This window comes from Cibotium barometz, chromosome 11 (genome assembly GCF_041138505.1).
Source record: "Cibotium barometz isolate CiBa-2024 chromosome 11, ASM4113850v1, whole genome shotgun sequence".
Classification (NCBI taxonomy): domain Eukaryota; kingdom Viridiplantae; phylum Streptophyta; class Polypodiopsida; order Cyatheales; family Cibotiaceae; genus Cibotium; species Cibotium barometz.
Genome location: NC_141056.1, coordinates 22,256,289 through 22,273,743, shown reverse-complemented (window position 1 = coordinate 22,273,743; position 17,455 = coordinate 22,256,289). Strand labels below are relative to the sequence as shown.

The window sequence follows — 17,455 nt, the reverse complement described above, 5'->3', positions numbered from 1 at the left end:
TGCACGTGACATCCCCTTCTGCTTAAGTTGACGGAAGCTGCATAGCCTCCAAATAATCCGTCAATAAAGCCGGATAGTCTTCGAAAAATTCTTTGTCGAGCCATACCGCTTCATGAGTTCCTCGGTCCTGAAACTTCGTGAGGAACTGTCGTAGTCTTCGGCCTGAGCCATGCTTGAAACGGTGCAGAAGGATCTGTTCTGGAACCATTACTTCTGCTTCATCAATGATGTCTGGTTCCGCTTCGTCTTTGACCTCTGAAGGGGGTGGACCTGCATATGGCTTTAACCAACTGACATGAAATACATCGTGCATAGTCCAACTCGGAGGTAGCTTTAACTGCATAGACACCTCATTAATCTTTTTCCGGATGGGGAATGGTCCGAAGCTCCTGAAAGACAACTTTGGGCATCGCTTGCCCACCTGCTTTAATCTTTGCTTCATAATCCGAAGATATACCCAATCTCCTTCCGAAAACTTCATGTCCCTTCGGTCTTTATTGGCCTGTCGAGTGTAGGCCTCTTGCGCTTTAGCCAATCTGTCTTTGACGGACTCTAGGATCTCCTGGTAAGACTCCGTCACTCTGTTCGCCTCCGGTACTGAAGACGACGTCCTGGTTAACAACGACTGGAAAGGTCTTCCAAACGCTGCCTCATATGGAGTCCTGCCAATAGCTGAAGAAAAAGAGTCATTCAACACAGCTTGAACTAAAGGCAAAAACGATTCCCACTTACCTTGCTGATCGTGGACGTAACACTTCAGCACATCAAAGGCCAACTGGTTGTATATCTCTGTCTGGCCATCTGTCTGTGGGTGGAATGCACTGGAGAAATTCAACTTAGTACCAAAATTATCAAACAATGCCCTCCAAAAATGACTGGTAAACTTGGCATCTCGGTCTGACACTATGGTCCTAGGAATCCCACCAATCGGGTACCAATGCCGAATGAAAAGCTGGGCAACATCCTCGGCGGTCACATTGGCCCTGCAAGGAATAAGCATCACAAATTTGCTGAACCTGTCAACAATAGTCAAACACTGTGTATTACGCTTACTCGGACTGGGAGGCAGATTTGTGACAAAGTCCATCGAAATGTCTTGGAAAGGACCCTCAGGAATTGGCAAAGGCTGTAACAACCCTATCTTCTTTCCACGAGGAGCTTTCACCTTTTGACAAATGTCACAGCGTTGTACATATGTAAACACATCACGCCTCATCTTTGGCCAATAGTATTGCCGTTCTAATTTCTCCAGAGTCGAATTCATGCCCCTATGACCACCTGTAATGGCGTCATGGGCATCATGGAGAAGAGCTGTCCGGAATGATTTCATGACACACAGTCGGCCTTTGTAGTAAAGCCAACCATCGCGTATCAGAAAATGGCATGGTCCTGTGGCATCCAATGCCTGTTCCCACTGTGTACCAAATTCCTCGGAATCCGCGTACGTGTGCTTCATGTCTTCTAGTCCTGTACCAACAAGGTCTAGTCTAGTGGTCTGAATCGCAGATACTTGTCCCTTCCTGCTCAAAGCATCGGCCACTGGATTGGCCTTTCCTGGAAGGTACTCAATCATGCCACCGAACTGCTGGAATATCTGACTCCAGCGGTGTTGTCGATCACTCCACTGTGCACTTGGCATCGTCTGAATCCAGCGCAATGCCTGATGGTCAGTGCGGACCTCGAAGTCACGGCCATACAGGAAATGTTTCCAATGTTTCAAGGCCTGAATGACTGCTAGGAGTTCACGATCGTAGACTGAGTAATTCTTTTCGGCGGGCAGTAACTTACGAGACATGTAAGCTACTGGATGACCATTCTGTTGCAATACACCTCCAATTGCGATGTTACTCGCATCGGTGATCACCTGAAATGGTTCGTCCCATGAGGCAAGGGCTAAACAAGGCGCTTCTGACAAAGCCACCTTGAGGTTCTGGAATGCCTCCAGCGCTCGTGGAGTCATTCGAATCTTTTGCCTCCTTGTTTTCACTCCCTTTAGCAGATCGGTGAGGTCTGCCGAGAGATCAGAAAACTTGTCAATGTGGGTGGAATATGCCTGGCATATACCCATAAATGATCTAATGTCATAAGCAGTTTGAGGTACTTCCCAGTTAACAATCTCGGCCACTTTAGCCGGATCAAGTCGAATGCCTTCGCCACTGATTATATATCCCAAGTAATGTACCTGGAACAGATAAAATTCTGACTTCTTTTCATTGATATAGAGCTCGTTGCTTTCCAGCAACTTAAGGACTTTCTCCACATCAATGTCATGCTGCTCAACTGTAGCTGAAAATATGAGTATGTCGTCCAAAAATATGAACACACACACTCCAATCAACTCCCGGAAAATACGCATCATCATGCGGTTAAATGTAGCTGGGGCGTTCGTCAAACCAAATGGCATGACCACAAATTCATAGTGGGCCCGTTCTGTACGAAAAGCTGTCTTGGGGATGTCCCCCTCAACAATCCGAACCTGGTGGTACCCACTCTTTAAATCCAATTTAGAGAACACCTTAGCTCCATTCAGCCTCTCGAGAATATAGTCAATTCGAGGCATCGGGAATCTGCTTTTGATAGTCAGCTTGTTGAGTGCACGATAATCGACACACAACCGAGAAGACCCATCTTTCTTCTTGACAAACAAGATCGGTGCTGCAAATGGCGACACGCTGGGGCGGATGAAGCCAGCTTGCAACAATTCTTGGAGTTGGCGGTCCAACTCCGATTCCATTGCCTTAGAAAGGCGATACGGAAACTTGCTCGGGGGTTCCGAGCCTGGGAGGAGGTCAATCTTGTGATCCTCCGGTCTGGACGGGGGAAGCTGGGGAGGGAGACTGTCCCGAAGAAAAATCTTCTGGAACTTTTCATGGAGAACCGAGCACTTTTCGGAAGCACTGGCCACCGTCTGGGCTGTCTGGATGTAAATCATCGCACACTGTGCGCCTTTCCTGACTGCTCGCTTAGCCTGCAAGTGGCTTATGAGCGGAAAGTTTGGAATACCTGGCTCACACTTAATGGTCACAGGGGTGTTTGACACATTCCGATCAATCTGGAACGTGTGCTTGTCCCACTTGACATCAGGGAGAAACTTGTGAAACCACTGGATCCCCAAAATTATGTCTGCTCCTACAAGAGGGGCAACCATAAAATCACGCACGAACTCTATGCCCTGAATGACTAATTTAGCACCTAGAGCTTCATACTTGACGCTCGTAGTCATACCTGTGCTAAAACCCTCAACTTGTTTGTCCACCGGAGTGAGCTCGAAACGGGCACGCCTAGCGGCCTCTTCCGTGATCACATCCTCCGTGCTGCCGCTGTCAAACAAGACAACGACTCTCTGGCCACCTATGTAGCCAAAGGACTTGAGCAATTCGTTGCGCTCATACTCCTGGTCATGGGCGCCCTTCTGCTTATCTTCGAGCTCCCGGCTAATAATTGCTCCAACTGAAGCACCGGGGGTTGAAGAACTAGGGGTAGCCGCTGGGGTCTGTGTGGGAGCTGTGCTCACCACGGAAGCTGTGGAGGCGGCGGCGGGCTTTGGAGGCTTCTTCGGACAATCCCGAGAAGTATGTCCTTTTGTGTGACAAAAGTAACATCTACCTTCCTTCCTGTACTGAGCAAGCTCCTCAGCACTCAACTTACCACCTGTCTTGCCTGCCTCCGCTTTCTGGTCTGGAGTAAGCTTAGACGCATTGTTCGAGTTCTTGGAGCCAGAGGCTCCCGGGCTCTGTCCTGGGGAAGACCCCGTCTGGTTCTGGCTTTTGCCCCCCGAGGTGTTAGCCTTGGGAGAAGCCGGCTGGGAAGTCTTGGGCTTGCCACCATTGTGTTTCATTTCTGCACTCTGCGCAAGCGAGAGTGCGTCCTCAAAGGTGGCTGGTCTAAACATACGCACCTCCCATTGGATGTGCGTGTCCAGGCCATACAAAAACTGCCCTTTCTTGTCCGCATCAGTTAAGCCTAATTGTAGACACAAGGTCGAAATTCTATTGGCAAACTGAAGGACTGGTTGCGCATTCTGACGCGCACCCCTGAACTCGTCTTCGAGTCGCTCAAGGTAGTGGGGCGGTAAAAACCGCTGCTTAAGGTCACGGACGAACTCGTCCCACCCATAAGCTGCCATACCTGATCTGGTGTGGGCATGAGCCCACTGAGTCCACCAAGGAATGGCCTCACCTGCCAAATACCAACTGGCTAAGATCACTTTGTCAATATCTGATTTCCTAACTGCGGCAAAGTAAGCTTCAAATTGATGTAACCATGAATACAGAGTAGTGGGATCGAGTTTACCATTATACTTACTGAAGTTCATTTTCTCGGGAAAATGATTCGAGGGCGCCACCGGTGTCAATCTGGCGTCCAAAGCTCGGAGGTAACGCTCGTGTTCCACTCGTCGCATGGCTTCGTCTTCTCGTTGTCGAATCTCCAATGCCCGTATCTGCATCTCAAGCAAGGAGCTTGACTGCGGCTGTGACCCCTCGAGAGGGTCCCTGTGACGAGGATCTAGTATCTGGGGTACGGAAGGAGAGGGAGGAGGAGATGGAAAACGCGACGCTGGAGAGCGAGAACGCTCCTCCAGAGCCAAAATCCGCGCCTTCTGCTCGTCCAACTTGGTTGTCTGGTCTGCGATTGCTCGCATCATCTGCTGGAACATGTCTTGTACACTCAAGCCGGGTGCCCTAGCTGGGCTGCCTGGTGCACTCTGGTCCCATGGTTCTGGTTCTCTCTCGTCGCCGAAGTTCGCCATAGCGGGAAAATGCAGTTCCTTTCCGGAACGCAATCTGACCATCCACTATCTGTGTGGGAGACTTCCGGAGGCTTCCGGAGGCTAAAAACCAACCGTCCTTCGAGGGACAGGAGTCACTCCGAAAGGGGTAGTCCACCGGCGTCTAAAAACCAACCACACGAGCGAAAAATTTTCTGGTTTTCTTTGCTGAATCTTCGTCCTTGAAGTAGGCTCTGATACCACTGTAATATGCGGAAGCTTCGGAGAAGGATCGGTACTTCAAAACTCAGAAAACAGCACTCTTTCCGCGACGGAATTAACGCACAAACTGAAAGACGATGTGCAGAAAATAGAGAGAGAAAGGGGAGATGGAGAGGACACAGTATTGGGTCCCAATTACCCTCTGTAGGGCCCCCACCACGGATGGTGTATTTGCTTTATTAGAATGATGTAAATCTGAACAAATACAAAGTACTTGACCTTTTCTTGGCTGGAAAACCTGCCCTTGACCTTCAGTCCTTCACCCCTTAGCTTTAGCAAACCCTTGGCTGTCCTGGCCCTTGAATGCTTGAGGCTCTTGGTGAATTATGAGATGAATAATGGGATTATGGGCTGGGGTATTTATACCCCTCCCTTCATGCAGTCGGCTGGCTTCAGGACAGCCCACGACTGAATTTCATCATTAAATGCTTTCACACTCAATAAAGTGTTTTCACACTGGTTTGATGGCTGCCCAGCCTGCGCATGACTTTGGGCAGCACCCTGGCTGCTGGACATGCTGCGCAGAGGTGTGGGACTGCCCCCCACACCTGGCCGCCTGCTGTTCTAGGGTTTTACACTCTGTCGGCTGCCTGTCCAGAGGCTCTGGAGCTGGCCGACTGCCCCTCCAGCCCTTCCCTTGGCTGGTGGGCAATATCTTGGGCCCTCCTGGCCCCTTGGGGGTGGTTCTATACCTCCCCCATGCCCATACTAAGTATGCAAATGCAAAACCTTCTTACCGGGGTAGCCCTATGGGCTGGCCCCTTCTCCACATGCAAACCTACATGCCTACAGAGGCCTGGCATCCAGTTGCAAACCAGATACACAGAACATCTGACATCATTCCAGAGGGAGACTCACAGCGCGGACTGGCACTGCTTCTTGTGCAGGACAATGCACACCTGACCTTGGACTCATGTGCAGGACGATGCACACCTGACCTCAGACGACTGAGATGGATCCCTGGCTGACTCGTCCCGGACTGGGCTCACATGGGACCAGTTCACCATCCCAGGTCCTGCACCTTCTGTACAGAAATGTCTACGTGGCATCCAAGTGCGGGATGCACGTGACATAAAGGCAAAAACGATTCCCACTTACCTTGCTGATCGTGGACATAACACTTCAGCACATCAAAGGCCAACTGGTTGTATATCTCTGTCTGGCCATCTGTCTGTGGGTGGAATGCACTGGAAAAATTCAACTTAGTACCAAAATTATCAAACAATGCCCTCCAAAAATGACTGGTAAACTTGGCATCTCGGTCTGACACTATGGTCCTAGGAATCCCACCAATCGGGTACCAATGCCGAATGAATAGCTGGGCAACATCCTCGGCGGTCACATTGGCCCTGCAAGGAATAAGCATAACAAATTTGCTGAACCTGTCAACAATAGTTAAACCTGTCAACAATAGTTAAACACTGTGTATTACGCTTACTCGGACTGGGAGGCGGATTCGTGACAAAGTCCATCGAAATGTCCTGGAAAGGACCCTCAGGAATTGGCAAAGGCTGTAACAACCCTATCTTCTTTCCACGAGGAGCTTTCACCTTTTGACAAATGTCACAGCGTTGTACATATGTAAACACATCACGCCTCATCTTTGGCCAATAGTATTGCCGTTCTAATTTCTCCAGAGTCGAATTCATGCCCCTATGACCACCTGTAATGGCGTCATGGGCATCATGGAGAAGAGCTGCCTGGAATGATTTCATGACACATAGTCGGCCTTTGTAGAAAAGCCAACCATCGCGTATCAGAAAATGGCATGGTCCTGTGGCATCCAATGCCTGTTCCCACTGCGTACCGAATTCCTCAGAATCCGCGTACGTGTGCTTCATGTCTTCTAGTCCTGTACCAACAAGGTCAAGTCTAGTGGTCTGAATCGCAGATACTTGTCCCTTCCTGCTCAAAGCATCAGCCACTGGATTGGCCTTTCCCGGAAGGTACTCAATCATACCACCGAACTGCTGGAATATCTGACTCCAGCGGTGTTGTCGATCACTCCACTGTGCACTTGGCATCGTCTGAATCCAGCGCAATGCCTGATGGTCAGTGCGGACCTCGAAGTCACGGCCATACAGGAAATGTTTCCAATGTTTCAAGGCCTATATAACTGCTAGGAGTTCACGATCATAGACTGAGTAGTTCTTTTCGGCGGGCAGTAACTTACGAGACATGTAAGCTACCGGATGACCATTCTGTTGCAATACACCTCCAATTGCGATGTTACTCGCATCGATGATCACTTGAAATGGTTCGTCCCACGAGGCAAGGGCTAAACAAGGCGCTTCAGACAAAGCAACCTTGAGGTTCTAGAATGCCTCCAACGCTCGTGGAGTCATTCGAATCTTTTGCCTCCTTGTTTTCACTCCCTTTAGCAGATCGGTGAGGTCTGCCGAGAGGTCAGAAAACTTGTCAATGTGGGTGGAATATGCCTGGCATATACCCACAAATGATCTAATGTCATAAGCAGTCTGAGGTACTTCCCAGTTAACAATCTCGGCCACTTTAGCCGGATCAAGTCGAATGCCTGCGGCACTGATTATATATCCGAAGTAATGTACCTGGAACAAATAAAATTCTGACTTCTTTTCATTGACATAGAGCTCGTTGCTTTCCAGCAACTTAAGGACTTTCTCCACATCAATGTCATGCTGCTCAACTGTAGCTGAAAATATGAGTATGTCGTCCAGAAATATGAACACACACACTCCAATCAACTCCCGGAAAATACGCATCATCATGCGGTTAAATGTAGCTGGGGCGTTCGTCAAACCAAATGGCATGACCACAAATTCATAGTGGGCCCGTTCTGTATGCGGAAGGCTGTCTTGGGGATGTCCCCCTCTACAATCCGTACCTGGTGGTACCCACTCTTTAAATCCAATTTAGAGAACACCTTAGCTCCATTCAGCCTCTCGAGAATATAGTCAATTCGAGGCATCGGGAATCTGCTCTTGATAGTCAGCTTGTTGAGTGCACGATAATCGACACACAACCGAGAAGACCCATCTTTCTTCTTGACAAACAAGATCGGTGCTGCAAATGGCGACACGCTGGGGCGGATGAAGCCAGCTTGCAACAATTCTTGGAGTTGGCGGTCCAACTCGGATTCCATTGCCTTAGAAAGGCGATACGGGAACTTGCTCGGGGGTTCCGAGCCTGGGAGGAGGTCAATCTTGTGATCCTCCCGTCTGGACAGGGGGAGCTGGGGAGGGAGACTGTCCCGAAGAAAAATCTTCTGGAACTTTTCATGGAGAACCGAGTACTTCTCGAAAGCACTGGCCACCGTCTGGGCTGTCTGGATGTAAATCATCGCACACTGTGCGCCTTTCCTGACTGCTCGCTTAGCCTGCAAGTGGCTTATGAGCAGAAAGTTTGGAATACCTGGCTCACACTTAATGGTCACCGGGGTGTTTAACACATTCCGATCAATCTGGAACGTGTACTTGTCCCACTTGACATCAGGAAGAAACTTGTGAAACCACTGAATACCCAAAATTATGTCTGCTCCTACAAGAGGGACAACCATAAAGTCACGCACAAACTCTATGCCCTGAATTACTAACTTAGCACCTAGAGCTTCATACTTGACGCTCGTTGTCATACCTGTGCTAAAACCCTCAACTTGTTTGTCCACCGGAGTCAGCTCGAAACGGGCACGCCTAGCGGCCTCTTCCGTGATCACATCCTCCGTGCTACCGCTGTCAAACAAGACAACGACTCTCTGGCCACCTATGTAGCCAAAGGACTTGAGCAATTCGTTGCGCTCATACTCCTGGTCATGGGCGCCCTTATGCTTATCTTCGAGCTCCCGGCTAATAATTGCTCCAACTGAAGCACCGAGGGTTGAAGAACTAGGGGTAGCCGCTGGGGTCTGTGTGGGAGCTGTGCTCACCACGGAAGCTGTGGAGGCGGCGGCGGCCTTCGGAGGCTTCTTCGGACAATCCCGAGAAGTATGTCCTTTTGTGTAACAAAAGTAACATCTACCCTCCTTCCTGTACTGAGAAAGCTCCTCAGCACTCAACTTGCCACCTGTCTTGCCTGCCTCCGCTTTCTGGTCTGGAGTAAGCTTAGACGCATTGTTCGAGTTCTTGGAGCCAGAGGCTCCCGGGCTCTGTCCTGGGGAAGACCCCGTCTGGTTCTGGCTTTTGCCCCCCAAGGCGTTAGCCTTAGGAGAAGCCGGCTGGGAAGTCTTGGGCTTGCCACCATTGTGTTTCATTTCTGCACTCTGCGCAAGCGAGAGTGCGTCCTCAAAGGTGGCTAGCCTAAACATACGCACCTCCCATTGGATTTGCGTGTCCAGGCCATACAAAAACTGCCCTTTCTTGTCCGAATCAGATAAGCCTAATTGTAGACACAAGGTCGAAATTTTATTGGCAAACTGAAGGACTGGTTGCGCGTTCTGACGCGCTCCCCTGAACTCGTCTTCGAGTGGCTCAAGGTAGTTGGGCGGTAGAAACCGTTGCTTAAGATCTCGGACGAACTCGTCCCACACATAAGCTGCCATACCTGCTCTGGTGTGGGCATGAGCCCACTGAGTCCACCAAGGGATGGCCTCACCTTCCAAGTACCAACTAGCTAAGATCACTTTGTCAATATCTGTTTTCCTAACTGCGGCAAAGTAAGCTTCAAATTGATGTAACCATGAATAAAGAGTAGTGGGATCGAGTTTACCATTATACTTACTGAAATTCATTTTCTCGGGAAAATGATTCGAGGGCGCCGCCGGTGTCAATCTGGCGTCCAAAGCTCTGAGGTAACGCTCGTGTTCCACTCGTCGCATGGCGTCGTCTTCTCGTTGTCGAATCTCCAATGCACGTATCTGCATCTCAAGCAAGGAGCTTGGCTGCGGCTGTGACCCTGTGACGAGGATCTGGTATCTGGGATACGGAAGGAGAGGGAGGAGGAGATGGAAAACGCGACGCTGGAGAGCATGAACGCTCCTCCAAAGCCAAAATCCGCGCCTTCTGCTCATCCAACTTGGTTGTCTGGTCTGCGATTGCTCGCATCATCTGCTGGAACATGTCTGTGACACTCAAGCCGGTTGCCCTAGCTGGGCTGCCTGGTGCACTCTGGTCCCATGGTTCTGGTTCTCTCTCGTCGCCGAAACTCGCCATAGCGGGAAAATGCAATTCCTTTCCGGAACGCAATCTGACCATCCACTATCTGTGTGGGAGACTTCCGGAGGCTTCCGGAGGCTAAAAACCAACCGTCCTTCGAGGGACAGGAGTCACTCCGAAAGGGGTAGTCCACCGGCGTCTAAAAACGAACCACACGAGCGAAAAAAAATTTCTGGTTTTCTTTGCTGAATCTTTGTCCTTGAAGTAGGCTCTAATACCACTGTAATATGCGGAAGCTTCGGAGAAGGATCGGTACTTCAAAACTCAGAAATCAGCACTCTTTTCGCGACGGAATTAACGCACTAAACTCAAAGACGAGGTGCAGAAAATAGAGAGAGAAGGGGGAGATGGAGAGGACACAGTATTGGGTCCCAATTACCCTCTGTAGGGCCCCCACCACGGATGGTGTATTTGCTTTATTAGAATGATGTAAATCTGAAAACAAATACAAAGTACTTGACCTTTTCTTGGCTGGAAAACCTGCCCTTGACCTTCAGTCCTTCACCCCTTTGCTTTAGCAAGTTCTTGGCTGTCCTGGCCCTTGTTTGCTTGGAGCACTTGGTGAATTATGAGATGGATTCATGGATTATGGGCTGGAGTATTTATACTCCACATAGCATCCAGTCGGCTGGCTTCAGGAAGCTCCACGACTGTGTCTTATTAATAAAATGCTTTCACACTCTAATAAATGCTGTCCAGCCTGCGCATGCTTTCTGGGACAGCTCCTGGCTGCTGGGCATGCTGCGCAGAGGTGTGGGACTGCCCCTACACCTGGCCTACCTGCTGATTAAGGTTTCTGACCCAGTCGGCTGCCTGTCCAGCAGCAGTACAGCTGGCCGACAGCCCCTCCAGCCCATGCCTTGGCTGGTGGGCAAAGCTTGGGCCCTCCTGGCCCCTTGGGGGTGGTTCTACACCTCCCCCATGCCCATACTAAGAGTGCAAGAGTACTGGGGTAGCCCTATGGGCTGGCCCCATCTTTACATGCAAACCTACATGCCTACAGAGGCCTGGCATCCAGTTGTAAACCAGATACACAGAACATCTGACATCATTCCAGAGGGAGACTCACAGCGCGGACTGGCACTGCTTCATGTGCAGGACAGTGCACACCTGACCTTGGACTCATGTGCAGGACAATGCACACCTGACCTCGGACGACTGAGATGGATCCCTGGCTGACTCCTCCCGGACTGGGCTCACATGGGACCAGTTCACCATCCCAGGTCCTGCACCTTCTGTACAGAAATGTCTACGTGGCATCCAAGTGCGGGATGCACGTGACATGGGATTTGGATTTGGTTGGGCTTGTGGAGTCCCAACATCAGTTTTCAGAGGGGGCAGTTGAGTTCTTACATCTGACGATGCCGACCTTCGAGGAGGGTGCTATTGTACAGCATTTGGCTACTCTGGGTACAAAGTTGGGGCAGATGGACTCTTTCTTTTGAGGATATTATCTTCTTGGAGCTACAAGCCAAGTGATATGTAAATCTTTGGGGAAGTTGAAGGATCAGCCCACATTGTTTTTGTTTGATGATGCATATCTCTCCGCAAATGGCTTCTGCCATTGGGCTTGCTGTATTGGACATGGGAGTGCAAATGAATGCAAATGCTGCTTCAAGGGCCAAGAGGTGAATGTAACACTTGTGATTGGCAAACTCCGTATCCATATACAAGGGATACTTGGATCACGAGAGCATCTTGATTGCTCCTTTGACTGGGTGTGATGTTTTGTTGGGAATGCCATGGCACACATATGGCGCCTAATAATAAGGATTATAAGAACAAGAAGGCAACAATTAAGCATAGAGGCCGCAAGCAATCTATTGATGCAGGTACCACTCGAAGTACCATGCATGTCGTAAGCCATGCCTAAATCCATAAGTAAAGAAAAGGCTCCCTTGTTCTTATTCAATTTGTGTTTGAGATGATGTTGAATAGACAAAAGTTATCTGATCATTTACACCAAGATCGATTAACTCTTTGCACACTTATAGGGATTGCTTTGTGGATGTAATACTAGGTGAACTGGCTAGTAAATATATCATTCTTTTATGGATTAGTCATTGGGGTATGATGCTAGACATGTTAGGAGGTATATGCTTGATGCTTCGCCATGAGAAACATAAATTCATGATTGGCAACTAAGTAAGTGCTTTGATGCAACCATGAAAATTTTGATGTTTGAGACTCATCAAACACTCAATTTGGCATCATTGTTGGTGTAAAACAGATTGCAAGACTGTGTGAACAGCTTACTCTTACAGTAGTGTACTTCTTGAATGTGGGCAAGCAAGCAACTTCAGATGGGGGAAAGCCATGTAAAGATCCTGAGATGAGCATGCTATGTGTTGAATCTCTGAGAAGGAAATTAGATATGCAGGAATTTGCCATGTATATCATGTGATTTCTACGAAAAGTTACCATGTAGTGGACTTGGTAGGGTAAGCTTTAGAAAACTTACCAAGCCACTGGTTTGTGTCACCAGCTGGACATGTACCATGATTCCATGAAAAGGTACATTGACATATGGCACAAAGCCATGTGGGCTTCATAGCCAGCAACCATAGAGTAGTAAATGGTAGGTGGCCTTCAAGATGGCCGGCAACGATAGAGTAGATGGCACGCAGCCATGAGATCACAAGCGGTCATTGGGAACCTATAGCGGGTAGCTATAATTATGGTCCATTGTGAGTGGCCATAGAGGCTCTTGGGCAGTAGTCTACCGGCTGTGGTCTAGGCCAGAGATGGCTCTCAACTATAAACCACCGATTGCGGTACCAAGTGATGGCTTGATTGTCCAGTTGTGGTTTAAAACTTCAAAGGTGCCACATTCAAAGTGCTTCAGGATTATAGCTGCCCTTAATAGGGGTGAACTCATTGGGCTGTGGGTGAAGACTTGATCCTTCAAAGAGCTTCATGGCAGGAAGGCTCAAGTGATGGACCTACTAATGAGCTAAGATGTAGCTCTTCAGCCAAAGGCAAATTTAAATCCATAGGGGGCTCAACAACATGGCAGAGCAGCCTGATTTATGCGCTAAATCCATACTTCAAAGTTAACTACCACATCTCTGTACTTATGTGTGCCTCCAGCTTGATCTTCCTTTCAATAGAAGACAAACCAAACCATCACATCTTTGCCCTTATGTGTGCTTTCAACCACATCTTTCCTTGAATACAGACCATGGTAAAATAATGCTGCTTAAGTGTGTGCATGTGACAACTCAAACATGGCATTGGGGACCTTCTTGGGTAAGAGCTCCAAGGTGTACCGAATACTGATCTCATTTAAGCTATGGCAAGGTAGGATAACCTTAAAATCATGATTCAAGAAGGGGTAAATGGATTGATAAGGGATAAACCAAAGCGGAACCTCAGAGCCATTGCCAGATAAGTAGGCCTCTCAAGGAGACTCTAGTAGGGACGCCGTAGCAATGAGCAACTTGAACTGTGTTCGCCTTCACAGCCAAATAATTGGGCACAGCCCTAAAAATGGTGTGATCTTCCCAGCAATTAGAAACGTGAACATAAGCTCCAGTGGATGGTTTACTCTCATTATCGTTAAATCACTAATGCAGGTCTTACCAGTTACAATCATCTTTGCAGCCCTAAAGCAAGGTGCATTACCCATCCACTGTTGGGACATTTCCCAATATTAAAATTACCCGGTAGGGCCTATAGGGAAGCTTCGGAAACCAAAATTTCCTTGGCAAATTAGAGGGTTTGATCATTTTTGTTTTTCCTCTGGAGAACGGAAGGGCTTTACCTGCGAGATAGCCGTAAACCAGAGATGCGGAAGTGAAGGTCGTGATTCGCAGGTAGTCAGTGAGGTTAAAGTTGGAGTAGATGGTGGAGACCGCAGGGTCTTTGTCGATCACAGGGTACTTGGGCTCCTCGTACTGAATCCCCATCACGACGATGGCCTTTCTTCTGTCTGCCTGTCTCTCTCTCTCACACACACGCGCACACAATGTTTGTCTACACGATTACACGCACTTTTTTTAAACCAGTCTAATTAATTACTCAAGGTATGGTACAAGCATAACTGTTCATGAGGAAGGACAAGCTAGAAACAATGGAAAAATACATCTAATTGCCTAGTTCTGATCTCACCGAGGGCATAAGAGTCCTAGAAAGATTCACACAAAAAGTGTCTAAAATAAGTATAGGTATCAACTAATCGATCTGTAAAGACTTGTTGATTTCTATCATGCTACAGAGTCCATAGTGCCCAAAATTTTGTCCATGCAAGAAACTCTAAGTAGTCTGATAATTCATTGAAATGTCCCGCCAAAAAGTTAGAATTGCTTGGAAAAAGGATGCTAAGGAAAATAAGCCTTCTTAAAAAGCCTATCAAGAAGAGCACGAGAAGATGGACAGTGCCAAAAAGCAAATGAGGTGCCGTTTCTCGTGCAGGCAATGTGTCTCTTAGCCAGTAGTATACCCTGGAAGGCCCTTGCACCATGGAAAAGACACAGGAAATAACCACTTGTCATGGGGCTTTGCTCAACCACACTCGGGAGCATAAAATAGCTCACCGAGAAGCCAATGTTCCATGACCTAGTTCACAAATGCAAGGGCAAGGTGTGTCACTTACCTCGTGAATACTTGTGCTTAGAATCCTCACAGGTTGTGCCATCACAAGAGCACCCGAGAGGTCCACTCCGTCGTCGCCTCTGCACTCCAAACGTAGCTCAACCCTCCTCTCACTCGATCTCTCTCTCACACACATGCAATGAGTACACATGAGCTCAAATCAAAATAGGCAAGCAAGACACAAGAGAGCAGAGAAAAAGAGCACTCTATTGATTATGCATAAGAGAATGAATGGTGAGAATACAAGTTGACCCTTATCTTGGCCCCAAGCATTCACACCTTGGCCGACCATACTTAAAATATAAGTCCATGGCTATCCAAGGCTGCCTAGGCTTGTGCAAAAACTTAATCTAAGCATACAATCTCCATAATTAATCCCGTGGCAAGCCTTTCATAGACAAGCAACGATCATATACGTAAAATATATAATATTAACATTTCTAATACTAATGACCAAACGAAGTGATTGTTGCCAATAGATGGCGTCCACACGAGAGAGGTGTCCAATGTGGGTTAATATATCCCCCTTCCTAATACAGATTTTGTCCTCGAAATATGTTGGTAAAGACGAGTCGATGCCGTCGATAAGAAGGTGATGATAATTGAAGGCCAAGTGTTGAAAAACAAATCAATCAGTAAAGAGTTCTTTGTAACAATAAGATAAAACATGGTTATGCATGCATTTTTCATTTTTAATGACTGGGATAAACTTCAAGTTGTGCTACGAAGAGAAAAGCTAAGGCCAATTTAACTTAAAGGTTAGTAATAAGCCTATCTATATCTAAACTAGCCTTAGTCATATGCCTATGGTTATAGTTCACTTTCAAGTTATACAAACTTTAGTGGACGGTGCTAAGTCAAAAAGTGTGTTTTTTTTTGTTTAGTAATTATAATATAAGGGATAAGGCACCAACCCATGGAGGAGACCAAGGCTCCGCCAAGAGTATCTAAGGACCGCCAGGAATCTCCTAAGGCGGTAATGGTTAGCCTCTCTTTTATTAGTTTTTTTTCAAGACAGATCCTATATGGCAATAGTTATCTTCTTGGTTTTTTTGTGTGTTTTTTTGTGTGTTTTTTTGTCTTTTTTTAATAATTTGATTAGTTTCTCACCTACAACTAAGCTAAAGGTCACTAAAAGCTGAGTGGGAGTGCTTCACATACTCCATCGACATAATTTAAGGTCAATCATGGACAGGTAGGAACATTACTAAGTCTAAGAAAGAATATGGCCTTAGAAATAAAATTTTACCTAGTCATAAGGTCTTTTTAGTTCTATGAATGCATGCAATGATGTATAAGAATAGTTTCAAAGTTTAGAGTGAGTTAGGATACACTTAAGTAAGTGAAAAAATCTGGTCCATATCGAGGTTGCACGTCCATCCACTACAAGTTATAAATTTGGATCTAATCTACATGATTGCACCTCAATAACCTGTAAATCAAACTCATCTAGCAAGCTCGTCAAATAACCATAGCTCGTAAGCATGCTCTGATTCGACGTCACTAGGTTGATCTTCCCCCTCACTGGGGTTTCCTAAAACATAACCTTCGGTTGGATGGGAAGGCAATGATCTATGTACGTCCTGGTTATGAAAGGGTATAGGTACTATAGGTAAGTGGGCTAAGTAGCTACCGTCATTAGCTAAGCTATCTAGGAAATGACCCACCATGCTCCAAGGGATAAGGAGTCGGTATCATTATTTCATAGAATGATGGATTAAGTGCATAAGTTCTTGCCCTCCTCCCATGCTCTACAAGCTCTTCCTATACATTTTTTACTTGATAGGGTCTTCCCACTAGGTAAAGTACACTCACATCATCAATGTCGTTGGGGTGTCTCTCCTACCATGGACTGCAATTGTCATGTCCCATAGTGCCTAAAATAAGTTCTACAATACTAGCATAAGTAGGGCGTTGCGTACAACATGTGACTCATCACACCGCTAGCTACACTATATAGGAAATGACCCACCATGCTCCAGAAGGGACAAGGAGTCGGTATCATTATTTCATAGAATGACGGATTAAGTGCATAAGTTCTTGCCCTCCTCCCCTACTCTATAAGCTCTTCCTATATATTTCTTACTTGATAGGGTCTTCCCACTGGGTAAAGTACACTCACGTCATCATGTCATTGGGGTGTGTCTCCTACAATGGACTGTAATAGTCATGTCCCATAGCGCTAAAATAAGTTATACAATGCTAGCATAAGTAGGACGATGCGTACAACATGCGACACTCATCACAGGTAAAACATTGTGCAAGGGGATGAAACTGTAGATAGAACAGGCCCACAAAGGTGGCTCCACAACATCGCTCCCCTAGTGGTGTATAAAAATAGCATGAGTGGGTTTAGAAAGGAGGAATACTGAATTTCCCTTTATAGTACTATTCTAGGCAATCCGGGTCCAAGATAGGGTCACTTCTTGTATCAATCCATGAAAAGTCCATGCTCATAATGTGTAGTCACAACAAAGTCATACTTCATTCTCTTATTTTGACGTGTACTCTTTCTCATCATCTTTTATTTAATTTTTATGGTTAGTACATGTTGGTGCAAGCTATATTGTCATGAGTTTAGCTTTTTCCAACAGGCTCCCTCCTGATATGGACATGAATTTTTCAAGGAGCAAAACGTGGGGGGTAAAGATTTAGGCTTTATGGAAACGCCCCCCTTCCTACTACAAGACATCCTCCTCCTGAACTTCAAGAAGGCTTATGTAAACTTTTTGTAGCCATCCTCTCC

At 47.2% G+C, this 17,455-nt stretch overlaps 1 protein-coding gene across 1 annotated transcript in view; it reads right to left on the bottom strand.

Moving 5' to 3' along the window:
- LOC147633908 (uncharacterized) overlaps positions 1 to 14,151 on the bottom strand; it is a 48,103-nt gene extending 33,952 nt beyond the window's left edge. Inside the window, exon 1 of the mRNA XM_086804974.1 lies at positions 13,880 to 14,151. Within this exon, the coding sequence (XP_086661100.1) occupies positions 13,880 to 14,024 (145 nt within the window). The 5' untranslated portion in view covers positions 14,025 to 14,151. The remainder of the gene's footprint in view (positions 1 to 13,879) is intronic.
- Positions 14,152 to 17,455: the final 3,304 nt, after the last annotated feature.